Below are 22057 nucleotides of genomic sequence, written 5' to 3'. Positions count from 1 at the left end.
TTATAAACGCAATCAAATTAATAATATCACAAATTAAATTAAATTGGCAAACAATTTTTATTAATTTGATGCTCAATAAGGCATCATATTAGAAAGATATTAATGTGCTGAAAAAATGTAAATAAATTTATTGCAAAAAAAATTTAAATTTCTTGAAGATGGCTTAAAATATATATATATATAACATACAAAGGAGCATATAGCCACTAAAGATGGTTTTTTAGAGAGATAAAGTACTATATTTCGAATTAATACGTTAATACATAATATTTGTTTACATTTTGGTCAAGATTTAATCATCATCAGTATAGAATGTCGGTATTACAATAATTAAATTAACAATGGAAGTCTTCTACGTATGTCATTGTTTCGATGTTACAATTTTGTTCATTGCATTCATATTTGATTATCATATAATAATTTCATCTTTGTATAATTATTGAAATATAAAATTAATAAACCGTTGTCTGGCCAACATAGGATTTTCCTGTATTTTTGAAACAAAGATCTTCATAATTTTTATATAAAGTCCAATCTTTTCAAAGTCCAATTCTTTGCTTCTAAGTTAAAGATATGATGATAAAAGAATTCGGGACATCTCAGTTTTTCTCTCGAAAACATTTCTTTATCATCATATCTTTATTTAACTTACGCAAAGAATTGGACTTCATACAAAAATTGTGAGGATCTTTATTTCAAAAACACAGAATCGGGAAATCCCGTGTTGGTCAGACCAATGGTCTATTAATTTTATATTCAACAATTATATACCAAGACGAAATTATTATATAACAATCAAATATGAATTTAAACAAGATTGTAATATCGAAGCAAAGAGACATACGTAGAAGACTTCCATTATTAATGGAATTCCATTTATTAATTTAATCGTAACACCAACGTTCTGTACTGATGGTGTCAAATCTTAACCAAAACATATACAAATATTACGTGTTAACGTATTAATTCGAAATTATTATCTTGTACATTAAAAAAAGAATCGATTATGAATACCAGCCCGGAGCTTCTTTCGAATTTCCCGCAATCGCGTCGGTCACGTGACTCGGGGCGCGCACGTGACGCAAGCGCAGATGTAGCTGCGGCGGCGACGACGACGACGTATAATACGGCGGTCGGTTAAATGTCTCGTACGCACGTACGGTACGTACGGTACGAGACGCGGCGAGCGGCGGTGCGGTGCGCTGGGTGATGTAGCGTAGTCTCGAGTTGTCGATGCTGCGCAAGTGTGTACGTATCGTTCTCCCTCTCTCTCTCTCTTTGTCCGCTTCACGGAACGAGTGCGCTATCGTCCCGAGTCCCGACGTGACGGTGCGATGATCGTTTCCGCGGTCCAAGACGAGTGATTCAGTGCCCCGATACGGCCACTCCGACACGGATATCACTTGGCCACACCACCGCCTGGAACTATGACGGTTACGCGTGCTACCGAACGCGTCATCGTGCAGGAAACGCAGCGTGAGTAATCCCCCGTGTTGTTGTATCGCTGCCACCGCCTTTATCAGGAGAGAAAACGGAGTTAACGGAAGGAAAAAAGTTCGCTAAGCAACACGCATACATACACACACACACACACACACACACACGCGCGCGCGCGCGCGCGCGCGCGCACGCGGTGTGTCAAATGCACATATGTGTATATCTTTTCCTCTCCTTTTTTTTTGCTAATTTGCCTCACGCTTCATCTCCTCTCTCTCTCTCTCTCTCTATCTTCTTTTCTGCAATAAATATAAGAGCTGTTTCTCGATATTTTCCCGCGTCGTTCCAATGGACGCATCACTTTGTGGCTTGATGCCGTTAACATGCACGATCGAGCAGATCGGAGCAGATCTCGAATGCAGGTCGGGAAGGGAGAGTCGCGATGTCGCGTGCCATTGTTGCACCGCACGGGTGCATGTGCCTAGCCACGTCGATGCGGGAGTACCATGGGAGAAAGAGAGATAAAAGGAGAGTGAGCGAGAAAACGACGAGGGAGTCGCCGCAACCTCCCCGGCGTAGCAATATTTACGTTACGTGGCAGGGGAGCGTGGACTCGCGTGAAAAATACGTTCTACTCTTTCCTCTCTCTCTTTCTTTCTTTTTTTCTCTTTCTCTCTTCCCTGCCTGTCCCACCTGCATCTACTTCACCTCGTATGCAAAAAGCACTACGGGGAGAAACGGCTAGAATAGAGTAGCACACACGCGTGTACTACTCCAAAGAGAACAAGAAAGTCAAAATAGTCATATTGACTGAATCATGACAAAAAAAATGACATAAATTCTGTCAATATGACGTTGAATTGACATTAATGTATCTTTCTTATTCTCCTTAGAATGGTCAAATCTTTGTACGGTTCGCTGTCCTCTTTTTCTCTGCTTTGTATGTAGAAAGTAGGGACTCTATAACAGTCTGGCCACAAGATGTCAAATATTTGATTAGCCACTGTTTATAACTTCGATAAATTAGAAAACACAGAGTCCTGCATAATGCATGACGCATGAAAAATGAACTAAAATTAGATTCCTGCATTTCTTTCCTTTACAATACAATAAAGGACTCTGATTGGTTGATTTTTTCTCACTTCTGCGTTATGCAAAAGTCCGTGCTCTGGCTTTTAGAATAAGATAGTATAAATTAGAATGAGCATTTTATATATATATATATGCTCATGTATATATAATGAGACAGTATAATACTCTTTATTCCCATTCTTGTTTTGACAAAAATTACTCTTGGCCAGACTCGTTATAGAGGCTGCGTTCGGTTTGCTCACTCATGCTTTAATCATCATTCTTCTTTTATCGTTGATTAAATATAAAGTAAGAGATCTGTTTTTATTATTCCTACACTTTCTGAACCGGTGCAATTAGTTGAAGTGAAACAAACGTACATTTGTTTCACTTCAACTTATTGTGCTGGTCCAGAGAGTGCAGGAAAAACAAACTTATTGTAGATAAGTATTGTAGAATAAGTCTAAGTAAGTTATGATATCAAAATGACTCCAAAATGATCATTAAAAGTCATCTTTCAATCATTTCCAATTCATTTTAATATTATTTCAACGTTATCGTGACTCGTTTTGCTCGAGTAAGGGTAGACGCGCTGAAAGCAGTGGAAGCATCCAAATCGAACGTACATATAGCCAGGATCTCTAGTAGAAAGTGCAGGAGAGCGCCGTTCTAAAGACGAATGGACCTAATGATCGCGCGTCATACGCGATCGCGGCACGCTCGCTTGCGCACCGCGCACGGGTGAATGCATTCGTAAGAATGCATTCACGTTCGTGCGGTGGCCGCTCGCCTACCATACCCCGCATGCGTGTTTCTCTCTCCTCCTTTTCTCTTTCCATCTCTCTTCACCTCCCTCCCTCCTTCTCTCTCTCTCTCTCTTTCTCTCTCTCTCCTGACCCCTCCCTCCCGCGTACTGGCGTTCCTTTCCTCGCTTTATGTAATTGCGCCCCGTCCCGCGGACACCTGTCCGTCTGAGAACGCGTGCGGCGATCGGTCGAAGCGGCGTCAAGTTGGGCCCCAAAGATCACGAGCACGTGATCGAATTCGTGCCGGAATCCTCGCGGATCGGAACAGATCGAAAATACGTGTCGCCACGGCCGCACCTTCCGCCTTTTGTATTTTCTTCGAGATATTTTTTTTTTTAGCTTCTTTTTGCTTCCCTTCCGCTCCGGAATCTAGCCGGAGTGTACGTTGATCTCGTTTTCAATGTGGCTCAATGAGACGCTCTCTTATCAAAGGTGCGATTGCTGAAACGGTTATAGGACGCTGTAACGGTTACGGAGATTAAGACTGGATTAAGATCGTTCTACTTTCTACACATCTTCCTTGCTTATACATGTCGTTTTCGAAATGTTATCAAAGCCGGCGAGCATCGCGACGTTATCGTCGAGGAGAAAGAAAGAAGAGATCCACCGTCCGTGACGCGTGCAACGTGATACGTGACGCGTGTTGCATGCTGCTGTGCTTCGTAGAGACGAGTCTTAATTACAGCGAGATCTAGAGATCATTCTATCGGATATTTCGTCGTATGTGATAGAACGTAGCAATACAATTCAGTGTGTGTATGTGTGTTTCGATTGACGTTCTCTTCTTTCGGAACGGCAATCTTAAAGCTCCAGTGAATTGCTTTAATTATGAGGTTGAACCTTCGACCGTATATACTTAATGCGAGACGATGTTCATCCATCATTCCATCGTTATACTCATACATTGTCTAGTATATGGTCTTTGTGTAAACGATCGAAGGTTTCAACAATGTATTTCATATGATAATTCATGAATTTTTTTTTCTATATTCTACTTTCAAAGAAAATTCCATGAGAATTAATTTAGTTTCCCAGTATATGTAGATATTAAGCTTTATTTAATTATGTTTACTTCTCTATATATTTTATTTCTCTATATTTTAAAATTTCACAAGAATTGTTAATTTATTTTTCCGACATATGTATTAAACTTTCTTTAGTTACATTTATTTGTCTATATTCCATTATTATGTTTGTTTCTCTATAGAGAAATTCTTCTAAAGAAAATTTCATGGGAATTGTTAATTCAATTTTCTAGCATATGTATTAAGTTTTGTATGTTATCTATATTTATGTTTATATTTTGAAGTGTACTTATAAACCGTGTTTAGCTTTTTTTGGAGTTTTTTTTCTCCAATTGATGTTGGAATTTGTATTCAACTTCTCCTTAAGATTATATTAACGCCAATTTTGCTTAGATTTATTAAGTTACATTTAATTACGGTTTGTGATGTTTAATTAATAAAATTATCTCACGACAGTTATATTCCTCTTATCAGGCTTTTGAGACGAACGTAAGGATTCTGAGATGGCCGCGAAAACGGACGACACGGCGTCTATCGACAATCCCAACGATGGTAATTATTTATTGTCTTCGGATATATCGAGATAGTTCAATTTACGATTTTTTGCAAAGTTAATGCGCACGTCTCATGTTAAAGGAGAGAGTCTAATAGACAAAGAGATATTAACAATTGGTGGAAATGATGGAGCAAGAATTCCACCGACGTATCTGTACAATACGGGATCAGAGCAGAGCACAGGAACGGATCAAGAAGCTGCTCGAAATCGCACTCCAGCCACGGAAGATCAATTAGGTCCATTGCCACCTAATTGGGAGAAGGCGTATACGGACACGGGAGAAGTTTATTTCATAGAGTACGTATGCAACATCGTCTTTACTAATGAGATTTTAATACCCGTTTCTACCAACGTAATTTAATTTTAATCTTGATTTAATTTCATTTTCTACATATTATATTACAGCCACAATACGGGCACATCTCATTGGCTGGACCCGCGTCTGTCGAAATTTCAAAAAAGGTCTCTGGAAGAATGTCTTGACGATGAGTTACCCTATGGTTGGGAAAAAATCGACGATACTTTGTACGGGACGTACTTCATCGATCACGTGAATCGTAGAACTCAATATGAAAATCCGGTGCTGCAAGCAAAAAGAGCGCAACAGAACATGCTCGAGAGGAAGAGTCCTAACTTCACCAGAAATCCCGACAAACTGAAGGGTCAGAGGATACGAACTACCTTAATAAAGAGTTCGCGAGGCCTGGGATTCACCATTGTCGGTGGTGACGATACCGTGGAAGAATTCCTCCAAATTAAAAGCGTCGTGCCAAATGGTCCAGCATGGCTGGATGGGAAGCTACAAACCGGTAATTTCCAGATACCGTTAATTCTCAAGCGTGTAATTCATTTCCGTTTCCGCATCTGTCCGCACAATTGTATTTCTTTTTAGGGGACGTGTTAGTATATGTTAATGATACCTGCGTGTTGGGATTTACGCATAATGAGATGGTAAATGTATTCAAGTCAATTGGTAGCGGCGAGACGGTATCTTTGGAAGTGTGTCGAGGTTACCCATTGCCTTTTGATCCTAATGATCCTAATACAGAAGTTGTGACCACAATCGCCGTCAACGCGCCAGGTAAAGCAAATCCTAATGATACTTAATACATACTGATGCTTTTATCTGAGAGGATCAGACTTATAGATTTGTTTTCAACAGAAGATCCCGCAATGTACATGGATTTGAACTCGTCTCTCCCAGACAACGGACGTTTCAATTTTCTCGATTCCACGTTCTTGCCAGTGCATAGCCTGCAAAACGGTGAGAATCTCGCCACGACGTCCGTCAATTCAATGCCCGATCTCTGTATTTCGGACAAAATCAACACGATAAAAAGACCGAGCAGCACGGATATTTTGCTGTCGGAAAGCAGTGATCTGAACGATTGTAAGGATCCGTCAGTGTCTTCCAAGCCAGAGTTTCTGAGCATTGCTATTGTAAAAGGAGCTATGGGATTCGGGTTTACGATAGCGGATTCTGCTCACGGTCAGAAAGTCAAGAAGATTCTGGATCGTCAGCGTTGTAAGAACTTAATGGAGGGCGATATTCTGGTCAATATAAACGACATCAATGTCAGAAACATGTGCCACTCGGAGGTAGTGCAAGTGCTGAAAGATTGTCCGCGCAGTGAGGAGGCGTTGATACATGTTCAGCGAACGATAACAAAGTCGAAAGAGAAAAAGGAGAAGAGCGCGCAAGACTTTTTCAGAAGTAAAACACCCACCGCAGATATCTACAGCACTCAGTCGAAAACGGTAATACCCAGCAGACCGAAAACACCGTTGATCGATACAAGAAATCGTCCCAAGTCGCCAATTAGCGCGAGCAGACCGAATTGGAATGAAGTGCAAGGCGAAAACGAATTGAATCCGCTGGATAATCATTACAAGTACTCCGACTATTCACACGGGATGTACTACTCAGATCCGTACAAAGCTAACATCACAGCCAACTTGTCGGACAATTTCGCGGCGATGAATCTCGACGACGATTCCATCAGGAACGTTCCGAAGCGTGACTGGGTGGCAAACGACAAGTTGAATATTAATAACGACATGTATTCTATCGATATCTCGCATCATAATAATATGCTCAAGCAGAATGGATACGTGCACTCCGACTACTACAAGGACGTTTATCCAGTTCAATCGCATTCCCAGTACAATGAGGATTACAATATGTATTCCATTGGACAGGAGCAGAATGTTGACACTGGCGAGATCTGGGATAAGCGGAAAGAGACCACCAGTTTCGAGCACGAACAACCACATTCCAGTTCTATATCTCGGTATGTATATCGTTCCGTCATTCTTATTAAGAGTTAAAATTTTAAAGACTTTATAATCGTTTTTATTTTCTAAAGCTTTCAAATTAATGCTATAACTATTAGATAGATAAAACATGTTTAAAAATTGTTGAATCATTTATAAATTATATATGTACACAAAAAGTTAAAAAATATTGAAATAAAATCATTTTATTTGATATTAATTCAAGATATCCTCAATACACGAACGAATTGGTTTGTCCAATGGTACCCGATATAGAATGGATAGAAACTTTAGTGACTTTAGTGAGACAAGATACAGGATTTGGATTTAGAATAGTGGGTGGTACAGAAGAAGGATCTCAGGTTGGTTTTAATGATCCGTATTAACATTACTTTCATGTGTTGCAAAATCGAATATAATCACGTTTAATAAAAACGGAAAATATTAAAAATATTACGGTTAGCAGGTTTCGGTCGGTCATATCGTTCCTGGTGGAGCGGCCGATCTTGATAACAGACTCAGTACTGGCGATCTGATTATGTCTGTTGATGGGGAGAGCGTTATGAATTCTTCGCATCATCATGTAGTGCAACTAATGATAGCGGCAGCGCAAAATGGTCGAGTGACTTTGGGAATTCGACGTCGAATCAATACACAGGAGCATCTTCAAGAGAATCTCCAGTCATCTTACGGTCGACAGATGAATCTTCAATATCCATACGATGTTACTGTCACTCGAATGGAAAACGAAGGATTTGGTTTTGTGATAATCTCCTCTGTCAATAAAGCCGGTTCCACGATCGGCAGGATAATCGAAGGCTCGCCTGCTGAAAGATGCGGAAGATTGAACGTTGGAGATCATATTCTCGCTGTCAATCATATAGATATCACGAACGTATGCCACAAAGATATCGTAAATTTAATTAAAGATTCTGGTTATTCCGTTACATTAACAATCGGATATCCATTAGACGATTGCTGTAGCAATACATCTCTTTCTCAAAAGGTATAGATTTTCTTAAAAAAAAAGTTTCTAATTTAATGATCTAAATTTAGCAATATACTGCTTTAAGTGTATTTTTTTTTTTTTATTTATTATTCATACTAGTTATAGAACAATTAAAATTTTGAATTTTTTTATTTAGGATGAGCCTACAGGAGATGGAGATGGAGGTCAATATCATGCTGTAGAATTAACTCGGGGCACTCGAGGTTTTGGCTTCAGCATACGTGGTGGCCGTGAATTTCAAAACATGCCATTATTTGTCTTGCAAATTGCAGATAATGGCCCAGCGTCTATTGACAACCGACTTAGAGTGAGTAAAATTTTAATATATTTCGGTTTAATTGAATAAAACTAATTGGCTGTTACAAATTAAACAATCAATAAGTGATATCAGACTGATATGTGAATAATACAATAAGTGAAGAAAATTTCTTATTCAGTCTTAGTTTAATGCTTAATATTTATTTATGTAAATTTATATATATTACATATTCAGTTTTGTAAATTGCGCGTCGATTTAATTTTTGATCTTGAAAACGTAATCTTAAACTGAAACTTTAGGGTAGTGATAGCGTAAATTAAATCAAATTTAATTGATACTAACAAGCATCTTAAAATACTGTAAAGAATTAAAACAAAATTGAAATTTTTATCATATGTAAATCCACGTTCTAGGTTTATATTTGTTTCTTTAATTGGATGTCAATTTAAATTATATGTTAGTAATATAATGCGTTTTAAATTATGAATATATATCTATATAACGTATAATATATATATGCAAATGTTTTGTATTTTTTCTAGATTGGCGATCAGATAATTGAAATAAATGGTATTAATACCAAAAATATGACGCATACAGAAGCGATTGAAATTATACGTAACGGTGGACCATCTGTCCGTCTGTTAGTACGACGTGGCTGCCAGATGCCTTCAGTGGTAGGTGCTCCTCCACATCTCTACGATATGAACATATAGAATTAACCTTTGATAATAACATATTAATCTTAACTTCATGACATTTTCTCCTACTTTTGACGATACTAATGCTAACATTAGCACTGTATATTTCTTTGACGATCTGGAAAACAAAGCTTTTCAGGGTATATAACATTAGGTATTACGCTAAGTGAAGAAGATGAAAGACAATATATGATAGAAAAAAAGAATTTCAAATAGACGTAATAATTCGCTATTACAATGGGAACGGTAATATAGATACACTGTTAAAAAACAGAAATTTACTTCTGTTACATGTAATGGTACAGCGTTACATGGCAGGTACACTGTTAGAAATATTCTTAAATTTTATTAACTTTTAAGTTACACAATTTGAATTTAATTTGATATCACAAAATTTAATGAATTTAAATTAATGAATTAATGAATTTAATGAATTTATAATATTATATAAAATATATTTGTGTACATGTACATAAAATTTAATGTATTTTTTAATGAAAATTTTTATGAAAATTTATGAAATTTAATGTACACGTCAATTTAATGTCATTTCATTTAAGTAACTACTGTAATTTTCAGTTAAATCATTCATTACTTTTAATTTCATTTACATGTAAAGGAAGCTCGTGGTTACAATTTTAACAGTGAACATTAAAAATATTTAAAAATATTTGTTGTCAATGAAAATGAAGTTATAATTTAAATTTAACGTTTACTTACAATAAATTTCATGCAAATCTATATTAAATTTTACGAAAAGTACGCTAAATTTCATGTACATGTACACAAATATACTTTTCACTTGCAGATACATTAAATTTAATTTAGTGTCATAAAATTGAATTTAATTCATGTAACTTAAAAATACATTAAATTTCATGACATTTTTAACAGTGTACAAGAAAAAAATGTGTGGTATTGTACAATTCTTTACAAAGTCTTATGTGATTCTAAAACAACAGGAACAAAAAATTTGCATCATTTATAAAAATTATACATATATAATTGATCTTTGCAACTGCATTGCGTGTACTTCCTTTTTAGGACATATCGATGACGCGTTTACATAATTTAAATAATTACTAAACTGTATGCACCGTAAATTTACTATTATTATGATAAATGTTTATATTTGCCTTTAAAAATAGCGTTGAGCTAAATTTAACACTAAATGTGATCAATTTGCGATATTGAACGACACACAGTGATAACAAAATTTCTATCATAATTATGCTTATAGGTGTATTATACATATAATAGTGTTCTCTAAACAGAGAACAAATATTCGAGAGGGAACACACAGATGACTTTTTTTCTTGCAGCTATCATTACGCAGCTTGCGAAGGTTTTAATATAAGAACAATTGTACTTGCTCATCCTAACAAAATTAGGCTGGTGCTAACATAGTTTCTTTTAATTGATCTAATCACAGAGTAAACGTAATTCATCCTAACACGTGTGATAGCTTTGAAAGTATATGTGCCTTGTTGCGCGTGTTCCATATTTAATGAGATTATTAAGTAAATATACTGCAGCCTTCTCGAAAGTAATTGTAAACCTTCATTGAAATTCATTATAGAGTAATCTCACAATCGACCAAATAAGTATTCGACCGAACCATGAGGGCACCCCGTGCAGACATTTATCGAAATTACCCGAGAGGGGTATGCCCCGCAAAAAACGTCAAAAAGTTCGATTTTCTATTTCATTGAACTGCTGCTCATCCAAAAACAGATATCTGTAATAGGCGCTTTCAACGAGACGCTTTTTCACACTTTTCAGATGATACGAGATATAAGCTAAGATTTCATAAGCTCAAGATTTGTTTTTTTTTTTATGGATAGAGCAATTTTCACGGCATTTATGAAATGCGTTTAATCGTAGATTTCTTGTTTCCTCTTTTTTACTTTTTAACGAAAGCAAATTGTTAATTTATACAAATAGTGAATAATGTGTGAATCATAAATAACTTATAGTAACATATGTGAAAGTACATATGTAGAAAATAGCGCAATATAATGCGTCACAAGAGTGTAAAATTACAGACACTATCTATTTGTTGACGCAAGCAGTATCGATACATACAAAGAATCTCAGAATTCGATATCTTATATCACGTAGAAATGATACAGAGACAGCTGTATATTCATACGCTGTAAAGTGATATTGTAGACTGGCGAATATATTATTATAAATTTATTATTCTTCTGCTCTTCTCAATAACGTTTCAAAGTTGTAGACTTTTAAAATTTAGACTCCTATCATATATAGACACCACTTTGTAAATCTTTTTTAGATAGCGACGTAATTGTGGCCTTGACGATAAAGTGTTACGCCTTTTATAAAAGCACAAAGAGATCTCGCGTAAGAGAGGTAGTAAATGTTCAATTGTTCTCACGCGCGACTCTATCATTTTGAATTATTATAAAAATTTGAAAATTCTATCGATGTCTTGTCTCCCCCTTTTTTCCTAAGTATTTATTATCACTTATATGAAATGTATATGTATGTCAGAGTAATTATATATAAAATTAAGGGCTCATACAACCAAAGAAGTAAATGCACTTATCAGCCATTTTGTTTTGCGATTGAGTGGTGGAAGATCAATATGATAGAATTTATTATTACTATAATTAATCGAATCTCTTTTTCGGGCGACAATTATTCTTACGCCCGCAATTAATACGATATTTCTATTGATGTATCATACATAGCGAAATTATGATGGAGAACGAATCAGACGGAAGTTTTTTCTTCTTCATTCTTCCTGTCTTTTTTTATGTTTATGGAAGTTACATGTTTAAAAGAGTAACGTATATATTTTTTTACTTGTAAAATAGTGAGAGATAGCAGATGTTCGGCATGATTAATGAGAAAAAAATAAACTAGATTGTATTTTTAGATCTCAGGATTGACGTGTAAGAAAGAATGTATATATACATATATATATATATATATACATATATATATATATATACATATATATATATATATATATATATATATATACATATACATATATTTATATACATATTACATATAATTTTTAATGTAATGTGTATATAAATATATTAAAAATATATATATGTATGTTTTACTTATTACATGTGTATGCTTAACGAAGAATTCGTATAAGCGATAAGCAGCAGCAAACGCATTTAATTGGATCACATAGTATCCATTTTATAATCGTCGCGTTTATTTTTTATAATTATATATATATAAAGAATTTGTATATTGTATAGGATATACCGTAAGTTTAGTGTAAATGTATATACTTGTTTTTCGAAGATAAAAAGGATAATGTTGATAATTTATAAGGCAATTGTAAGAAGCAATAATGCGTCAATCGTTCTCTAATCGATTCACTCGTCGAGAATTCCGAGTCTTTACTACTCGTTCTGCCTTTTCTCTTGCCAAAGCTCCAGTTACATTTTTTTTTTTTTAACGCGACTATTTCCTCGAGACAATTGTGGCGAGTAATTTAGAATCTAGTTGGAGAAAAAAATATCGAAATGTTTCGTCTCATTTCCAATGAATGTTAAATCGCGTCTCGAGTAGTAAAGACAGCATTTAATCATGAAATCTTAAACCGCATGCACGAAAAATATTTTGTATTCGAGCGATATACACCAATTTTAACTGGATCGAACAGTTATTTTATACGAGCTTCGTATATTTATTATAATTCAAATGTAAACCGAATTCTGTATATGTCCGTTATTATGTCTCAAATAATCGTCGTTGAATAATCTGAGGTAAAAAGCTGACATTGTTGCTAAGGATATAATGTACTACCGATATATATTGTTGTTGAGATATACTGAGATATACTGATAATAAATACTGCATTGAAAAAAACTTGGAATGTTATTTGGATTCTTGGAGATCATCTTATTTCATCTCTTTTTTTTTCTCTCTTTATTTCTTATTAAAAGACTTATTAGAATTAAGTCAAGAATTAAATATTTATCATTAAATTTACAGAAGAAGAACAGCATACGCATTGATGAAAATACAGATAGCATAATGCGAAATATTGTTGTTGCGAGATATTGTCAATTACATATAGGCGATTAGTTCTACGAATGCTAAAAAGACTTAGTTATCGTTAATCAGTTATTTATTATCACTATATAGATGTAAAGAAATAATAAGTTGTACTGATAATTACTTGAAACGATATCAGTATGTGTAAATTCTAATCTATTTTATTCTAAGTAGACATGTATAGTAGATAAGAAAATTAAAAAAAAAACAAAAAAGACAAAAAGTCTTATTAATATTGGAAGTAAACCTAAAAGTGTCTGTTACATTTTTGTTGTTCAAAATTACTAGCGATAAAACTAAATACTCACGTAGTAAATTTGAAATTAATTTAACAAGTAAATAATTAAAACAACCGATCTCCTCTTTCCTCTTTCTTTATCTTTCTTTCTCTTTCTCTTATTAATTATAAAAAAAAATATCCGCGCTTCTTCGACCCGTCGCCCTTTAAATATGGCGCCGTCGTGGAGCAGAGGAGCTTTTCCATTTTCACGAAGTGATCATTAGCGATCATCCGTTTACGCTTGTCGGTCAAACTGGTTAGCCTACAGCCCCGCTGGATGTTTCCGCATTCCGAGACCGGCGTACTTTCCGAGGACGTGTAAAAGGTGGGTAAGGTTATCGATCCTTATCGGCGCATTCATTCAGGATTGGCGGTTTCTTGAAATCCGCGTGTCCGATCTTTCCAATTAATCGTAATCGGGGAGACCAATTGCGGCCAACGCAACGATTAGCGACACCATCACGTCAAACAACCGTGGCACTCACTTTTCTCGAAACCTTAGCGCGCACGTCACTGATCGTCGTCGATTTCCACGTAAATTCAGAATCAGTCGCGATTTCTCTTTGTGCTAATTCTAATAAAAATTGTAATAAATTTAATCACGACATTATGTGTGCATGCGAATGATCGCTGACGTCGATCGAATCGAATAAAAATGAAATCTCGCGTAAAAAACGTAATAAATAGATAAATAAAAAAAATATATTAGCTCTTGTTTAGGAAAGCCTTCATTTGATCGACGATTTATTCGATCTTATCCGATAATATCTATAAGCTGTTTTGTTATCTATTAACGCGAATATGGAATATCTTTTTTAAACAAATTTAAATTAAATTGCATCTCTAAAGTTCGAAAAATCCGAAACTTTTTGAGAAATATTCGAAGAATTCTGGAAAATTTCTTGGAGGTCCAACCTGTTGTGTTTACGTTAATAAAACACTAATTATTGTCAGCATCAGGTGTCCATTATCTGTTCTGTTTATTCTCTGCTCTTGGATATTGTTAAAAGTATCAAAATCGATATTCTCATAAGTAACAATGACAAGAAGAACAATAGGCCGTTAAGAGACATAAATCTCCTCTTAATCTCCGTAAGACTCGCATTGTCAGTTCTCTGATTTCTTAATCTTCCTATATTTCTCTCTCTCTCTCTCTCTCTCTCTCTCTCTCTCTCTCGTTTCCTCTTAAAATAAACATAAAGTTCATTATCATAAAAAGTTAATAAATACTTAATAAAGTTGATGATACATTTCGAGTTTTATTTAACTTTATTAAAAGTACTTATGTTGCATTTATATTTTTTCTTGAAGAAACATCGAATTTTGAATTATCAATTAATTTTAATCTCGAATTATTTTACTTTTTATTCTTTTTTAATTCTTAGAGTTAAAAAAAGATAAAAGGTAAGTAAACCAAGTAAATCAAAGTTCGATTTCACCAACGTAAGATTAATTTTAATCTTAATTCGATGTACTTATTTAAATTTAAAAAAAGTAAGTTAAATTAGAAAACAGTAAGATAAATCAAGATAAAGTTAATTTCATATTAGTAGAATTAAGTCTACACTCATCTACACTAATCTTTTAACTTACTTTTTATCTTTCTCTAGTTCTAAGATTTAGAAAGGACAAGAAGTAAAGCAAACCGATATTAAATAACCTATATCGCTAGAAAAATACATGAACATAAATTCATGATGATTTTTATCAAACTTAAGAATAGATTAATTTAAGAAGATTAAAGTTAATTAAAAGAACAAGATAAAGGGTCAAGATTTACTACGATTTAATACGAGTCAAGATTTTTAATGCTAAAAAACAACATTAAGAATAATTCGATCAGAGTTATTGATATATGTTTTAGAATTACATTATTGTTTATTGTTTGACATTTTACTATTAAAAATCTCGCTCTTTACTCCAAATCCTCTACCTTATCTTTTTAATTTTTAAATTAATCGTTTTTGTTTATTAACATTAAATTAAAATTAATCTTACATTGATAGAACAGGCAGCTCTGAGGAACTTCAATTAAATAATAACGATTACATTCAATTATCATTCATTCGTATACGACACGCGTCTTATCTTACAGCGGAATAATTTCAGAAGTTATTTTTTTTTTAAATAACAAGTAGATGCTGAAATGTCTCTCCCGCCCCGAGATTTCAAACTTTCGCGACAGAAAATAGGATCGCGATTCCCCGGTCGATACGCGTTTCGGAAGGCAGCGCGGCGGCGCCACCTAACTGTGGGTTCGCGCAGGTTCGCGGATTCCGAGAACGCATCACGCTTGACGTCTCAAGTCTCAACGTGACGTCAGTCGTTGATCGGCACGCCAACGGCATTCGACGGTGCACCACAGTGTACGGTAACGCGGATCGCGAAGACTCGCGACTACGAAACGCGGTGCGTCACGACGATCTGGTCGAACCGCGGCGCATGGAAGCGACGTCGTAAACGCGGGAAGACGCAAACGTGGAGTCTCGATGGACGTGAAGATGATCGCGTGAAGAATCCCGGAGGTTCGGCAAAGTGATCCGGACGCGCCGCCCCGTTGACGCGCGCGCGCGGAGAACAGGGGGCAGGCGAGGAAGAGGAGGGAGTACGGAGCACTCAGCACGATCCTCCGTCCCGTGTACGACGCCATCTTCGCATTGTGCGGTCGCCGTCGCGGACGCCGTCAGGTTGACGGCACTGGCGCGATTGATCGCGCGCATACGTCGTACGTTGCTGTCTTGTGCTCCGTATACGCGCGTGCGTGTTACGCACGCGCGCACACACACATACACGCGTGTTTTTATCCGGAATACGTGTGTATCACGTTGGTGGATCTGTCTCCCACGGACGGACGGACGGACGGACGGGAGTGAGTCCCTGGCTACACTACGCGAATGTAAACAGAGAGTTCTCCGTCACGCCGGATATCATGTGCGACACGGACGAGATCGGCGGCGCGGCCGCGGAGCTCGCGCCGTGAACCGTCCGCTCTGAGCTGAGCGAAGTGAAGTTGTAAGTTGTAAGCACGCGCGTGTTGGTGTGCGCGTTCCTCGACCCGGGTCGGTCGCTATACAGAGTGGTGTGCGTGCGGGATTAGCGTGAAGTGGGAACGGCAGGCCGACCGTCGGCGACCGTCGCTCCGGGCTCGCCCCGTTGCGTGTACACGGCGTCTCTCTTTCTCTCTTTCTCCTTCCCGTCTTCCTTCTCCCGAGTCTTTCTCTCTCTCTCTTTCTCTCTCGTTCGCTCGCTTCGTCACACCGTTTCTCTCCCTCTCGCACGCCTGGTCGCCTAGGATATTCCCGATACCTGAGACGGGTTCGCGTGTGCGCGAACCGCGTACGGTTCTACGTTGGCTCCGTTGCAATGAGAGACCTCGACAGGAAACTCGCGGACGGAGCTGTATCCAGGGTGAGTATTCATCTCGCACTCCGCGAGAACGTTTTTTTTTTTTGTGATTGCGTATCGCGCTGCGAGGAAGATGAGAACGGCTAGGCATGTCGCCGACGACGGCTCTCCGTCCTGTTTACTCCCGTCGTCGCTTGTGCTCGTGTTCGTTGCCAACTTCTCGCGTTTTAACGCGTATTACAACCGTCGCGTCTCTGCTTTCCATCGTGAAACGTATACGCGTTTTCGCCTCTTTCGTCTGTTCATTGACGTCTATTCATATACGCGTTAGATCTGTTTTTTTATAGCTCAACCAACGCGCGCATTCGCTCTTTCAACTTGAAAGGTTTCTTCTTTTTAGCTAACTTCTTGCATAGTTCAGTGCTTTTCTCTTTTTCTCTCCAATGTAATGAAAAAAGGAAGAGAGATGAACTGTGCAAGTTCAACTAAAAAAAATTGCCCCTAAGCGAAATGAGTATATTCTACACAGCAGAAATTCGTTCCAATGATATTGCAATAATACTGCAACGTTTCAACAATATTACAAACGTTGCAATAAGTCTTTTAAATGTTCTTTTAAATAAACTTTTTGAATAATTCATATTTTCTCTTTTTATCTTTAACATGAAAAAAGGAAAAAAAAATGAACTATGCAAGAAATTTAGTTAAAAGGAGCAAGCTTAAAATGAAATGAATATATTCCATACAACAGATTTTTTGACAGCAAAGGTCTGTTTTTTTGTTGAATTTCTCGCATGGTTCATCCTTTTTCTTTCTTTTTTTTCTCCAATGTGAACATAAAGTGAAGAAGATCAGTAAAAAAGAACCGGGTCTAATATCGCAAGTTTTTGTGTAAAATGTTTAAATGACTTGACAAAAGCGAGAAGAAAAGCAGAATAGCAATCATGCGTAACGTTTTTCCCTAAGGTCGAAACGTAAAAAGTAAATCTTTTTCACTGAAAGTAATGGAGAAATTTTTCACTCTTCACGTTTCCGCCCTAAGATAAAAAATTATGATCGCTTCTCAGTGCAGGAATAAAAAACAAACCTGTTGTCTTGCTCCGTCGCAAATTTGTAAACATTACACCTCAGAGGGCCTGTTTCTATCATTGTAGATCAACTTTTAATCTTGGTTTATAATTTATTCTGTATCTTTTCCTAGTTTTAAGAATCGGAGAATAATAGAATAATAGAGAATAAATTAAATCGATATTATGGTTTACATTGGTAGAAAGGTATTCGCACCCTCGTCTATTTTTCATTTTTGCATAATAAACGATCTGTGGTTTTCCGAGTGCAGGTAAGATACGTGCTGAGAGACCTGATCCGGTAGCGAGATTTTTCTTCGCAGGTAGCAACAATTATTGTTATTGAATAGACGAGACAGAATTTTTCCGACCTGGAGGAGTCTTTTCTCAATGGATATCCGCGCAACTGTCGTAGGCTACACGGCTACCGAATCTCTTCCTTTCCTTCCTGGAGGTTCACGTGTTGTACGTGTCTTCTTATGCGGTTACGTTCGTGTGCGTGATTCCGTCGAGCGAGGTATGCTCTCTTTCTCTCTCTCTCTCTCTCTCTCTCTCTCTCTCTCTCTCCGTCTCTTATTTCTCCTTCGCTTGCTCCGCTCGTTCGCTCGCTTGTAAATCGAAATCCGAGGTGCTTTTCGAGCCGCGTGTTTGTCGCTCGTAAAAAGTCCCACCGAGCCCGAAGGCAGAAGCGGGATGGTATACTGCTGTTTGTCTCAGGTTCGCAAACCTAAACCAACGAAGTCTTAACGTATACAATCGGTAGGTGGATAGGCAGGCAAAGGCAGATAGGCTTTTCGTCTCGTTTTGCGGTTTAACGCGTCCGCATATTTATTCCTAATATAAATTGAGAAACAACATCGGTTTTCGGAATTCATATGTTACTCTGTCGCGCTTGTTTTTGCGGTATTTTCTTCCTTTCTCTCCTCCATTCTGAAATCAAAGTGCACTTTGTTTCGTTTTATATAGCAGCGAAACTCATAATAGAGTACAACTGTAAAAGGAGCAAGGTTCTCTCTCTCTCTCTCTCTCTCTCTCTCTCTCTCTTTCTAGAAAAAAAAGACGTTAACATTCCCGTTTTGACGAATATGCGTCAGTACATTTATATGATAATACTATAAAGTACAGAAAATGTTGTATTTATGAAATATGTAGAAAAAGACACATGAGAGATGTATGTGGAATATATAAATACTTAAATTTAATTAATTAATTAATTAATTTTAATTATTTTTTATTATCGTCTGGATTTACACAACAAGTTTCTGGCTATAAGTCGAATTGTGTTCGATTTGTGTCTTTAAAATAAGAAAAATATAGATACGTAGATTTATACATGTTACGTTAAAAAATTAACATAAAAGAATATGCAGGACAAGTTTATATGTTGCTTTAAAAACATTACGTAAAAATATAAAGTATAAATAATATTTTATCTACAATATTTGATATGCGTGTGTTTACTAGAAAAAATCTAAAGGTCGAGAAAAAAATCTAAAGATCTAAAAAATCTAAGTCAAGGGATTTCTTTTTTACCTTTGAAAATGAAGGTTTTTGTGATTTATCGGGACTCACGAAAATTTGTGTAATTTAATTTTTTTATTTAAATTTTGTCTACTTCTGAAAACATTGTTTCTTTAATAATTTTTTTTATAATACAAAATATTACAATCAGCAATAAGTATGATATCCGCGTGTATTTACGTACATTCTTATGTTTCAAAAAAAAACAGAATGGCAATGAAAAACGATATATATTACTAATTACATAAATCTTTCTTATATTATAGATACTATGAATTTCACAATTATAAAAAATGATAAATATATCTCATAGAATTGCTGTTTTTCATTAATCTTCAATATATAATTTATTTGCATTGTTAACATTTTAATTTATGTCAAAGTTAGATTAAAAAATTCTCTATTTTCTTACCTGGAATTTTGAATAAAAATATCTGGAAAATTTAAGAATTTTCTGTGAATTTTTTACAAGTTTCAATGAATACCCTGATTTGTGTTATTAAAATTGTCGGTATCTTTGTCTTTTCTTTTCTTTTTACTACTTGATTTTTATCATCTTTCAAGGATTACTGACCAGAAATGAAATCTATTGTAATGCACATTTCACACATTCTTTTTAACATTGTTGTTTTTTTGTTATCCTTATTAAAGCATTTACCCAAAAATGACGACTGTGCGTTTTTCGGAAATGCTTTTAAAGATGTCAATACAAAAAAAAAATGAAAAAAATAATTAGCTGTTAGTAATTTAGCAATGCAAAATATCTCATAGAAAACATTCTGAGCTTTAACTTCCTAGAAAGAATCATGAATTTCGATTTTACTATGATTTATTTCCAAATTAGTCAACGAAATAGTTAATTTTATAATATAACTATTTGTAAAATATATATTGTATTAGGTGTTGGAATTAATTCGTAGCGTTTTACAAGTGATGGGAAGTACTTTCATTAATGTATTTTTTAATGCTCATGTGAAATAAATAACATTCTTTCATTAAAAAACGCTACGAATTAATTCCAACACCTAATAATATATGTTTTCGATATAATTGACAGTTTCCAAAATCTATAAAATTTAGTGTATTTTTCCAATTTATATATCGGGTATTTATTCATTAGAGGGCAGTTTAACGTTAAATGCGCTTTCTGTTTGGAGCAAAAACTAATTCCAGACTTGACCATTTAATAACCAGCACCTAATCTTGCAATTTGAATTTATTAGAATTTACTTAGCGCTGGTGGGGAACAGGACTGATATTAATAAAGGTAAATTTGTGAGAATTAGGCATATTGAAGAGGTATATAATATTTTATGAATGCTATTGCTGCTAAGTAGCAAGCTGCTCCCACTTTTTTATTATGCTTCACATTTCTATAAAATTTTCTATATTATATTAGTACTGATAATGGAATTCATAAAATATTGAAAGTATTTATATACAGACACACAAAAGAAAAATATTTGAGAAATGATCTTTTCATTTTTTCTTTTTATATTAGGTGTTGGAATTAATTCGTAGCGTTTTACAAGTGATGGGAAGTACTTTCATTAATGTATTTTTTAATGCTCATGTGAAATAAATAACATTCTTTCATTAAAAACGCTACGAATTAATTCCAACACCTAATATGTTATTTTTTTCATTTTGTTTTTCTAATGTGGAACACTTTTCATTTGCTATCTTCCATCCCTACCAATCATCGAAGATTCTCAACGTCCGAGTCTATTGTGTACGAAAACTATTGTCCCGATACAGTCTTCTTGTTTCTTCGCGTGGTTTCAGAACGTTAGTTTCATAGAAATTCTTCAGTCTTATTTCTGCTCGCAAGTTTATAGATGTCGAATACTAACTGTAGTTTAGACATTCGGAATTTATGTGAGAATATAAGGTGAGAATATAATTATAGTAATAATACATATAATTAATTCTTCCGTTAGAAGAATGATTAATTCTTCATATCATACAAGTTTTTGTCCGTTCACTACAACATATACTTCTAGGAACAAATATCGGTTGCTACCATGAAATGATTTACGTCTTCGAAGTGCAGTCAAGACATAGTTAGAAATTTATTTAAATAATTTTAGTTTTATTACAAAATTTAAACGTTCTCTCTCAACATTTTACATTCAACTTATATACATTCTTCACTGTCTCTTTTATCTCTCATGTATTTTACAAGCACTTAGGTCCACTTGCATTACATTTACAATTCTTACGAAAAGAATAAAGAAAAAATTTGAAATCATAATTATATTATTAGACATAGTACTCTTTCTTAATTTTTATCATTCTCTTTTTTTATTTCTATCATCAAAATATTTTGAATTCGCAACGATTCTCATGTTCCTTTGTCTCTCATCACGGAATTACAAAAACAGTTTGCAAACATGAGAGACAAAGAAAAATATGGTCGATTTGTCAGTTATAATTAACGAAAATCACTTTCTGTTATTATTTGTTGATCGTCAATCGACAATGGATTCGCGAAAGATTGAGAGTATGTCTAGAAGAGATCAGATGCTCCACTAGTAAAACAATAGCACATTCATTAATTATATATAGAGTTTAGTCTCGCTTTTAGCGCATCCCGATGTCGTCTCGTCTTTCAAAGATATCTTCAATTATTATAACCGAAGCTTCGTGTTTCATA

The 22057-nt window shown here is 35.4% G+C and overlaps 2 protein-coding genes across 4 annotated transcripts in view; both read left to right on the top strand.

Moving 5' to 3' along the window:
* The first annotated feature begins 892 nt into the window (after window positions 1-892).
* Window positions 893-13411, top strand: LOC105148017 (membrane-associated guanylate kinase, WW and PDZ domain-containing protein 1). 3 transcript variants are annotated; one of them, XM_011059457.2, is made up of 11 exons: window positions 893-1476; window positions 4814-4891; window positions 4976-5192; window positions 5301-5704; window positions 5788-5976; window positions 6061-7186; window positions 7396-7531; window positions 7633-8175; window positions 8315-8485; window positions 8980-9114; window positions 10718-13411. In XM_011059457.2, the coding sequence occupies exons 2-11, from the start codon at window positions 4843-4845 to the stop codon at window positions 10880-10882; spliced, it is 3135 nt and encodes a 1044-aa protein (XP_011057759.1). In that variant the 5' UTR covers window positions 893-1476; window positions 4814-4842; the 3' UTR covers window positions 10883-13411. The 3 variants fall into 3 exon arrangements, with proteins under 3 accessions (XP_011057759.1, XP_011057756.1, XP_011057758.1); XM_011059454.2 differs by having other exon boundaries at window positions 909-1476; window positions 6058-7186; XM_011059456.2 differs by having other exon boundaries at window positions 913-1476; window positions 6058-7186; window positions 7636-8175.
* Window positions 13412-13872: 461 nt separating this feature from the next.
* The window catches only part of dome (cytokine receptor domeless), a 32211-nt gene continuing 24026 nt past the window's right edge, over window positions 13873-22057 (top strand). The window contains exon 1 of the mRNA XM_011059450.2: window positions 13873-16876. The gene's annotated coding sequence lies outside the window, so the exon portion shown is untranslated. The remainder of the gene's footprint in view (window positions 16877-22057) is intronic.

The sequence above is a fragment of the Acromyrmex echinatior genome, chromosome 2 (assembly GCF_024713525.1).
Source record: "Acromyrmex echinatior isolate Ae372 chromosome 2, ASM2471352v2, whole genome shotgun sequence".
Lineage (NCBI taxonomy): Eukaryota > Metazoa > Arthropoda > Insecta > Hymenoptera > Formicidae > Acromyrmex > Acromyrmex echinatior.
Note: the sequence above shows the minus strand (reverse complement) of the source record. Positions and strands in the feature narration are given on the sequence as shown.

What these genes read in the sequence shown, in the direction of transcription:
- LOC105148017 (XM_011059454.2), top strand. Translation starts at nt 4,843, where the DNA reads ATGGCCGCGAAAACGGACGACACGGCGTCTATCGACAATCCCAACGAT. An exon ending in GGATGGGAAGCTACAAACCG is followed by an intron (nt 5,705 to 5,787) that starts GTAATTTCCAGA and finishes ATTTCTTTTTAG; the next exon opens with GGGACGTGTTAGTATATGTT. An exon ending in ATACATCTCTTTCTCAAAAG is followed by an intron (nt 8,176 to 8,314) that starts GTATAGATTTTC and finishes TTTTTTATTTAG; the next exon opens with GATGAGCCTACAGGAGATGG.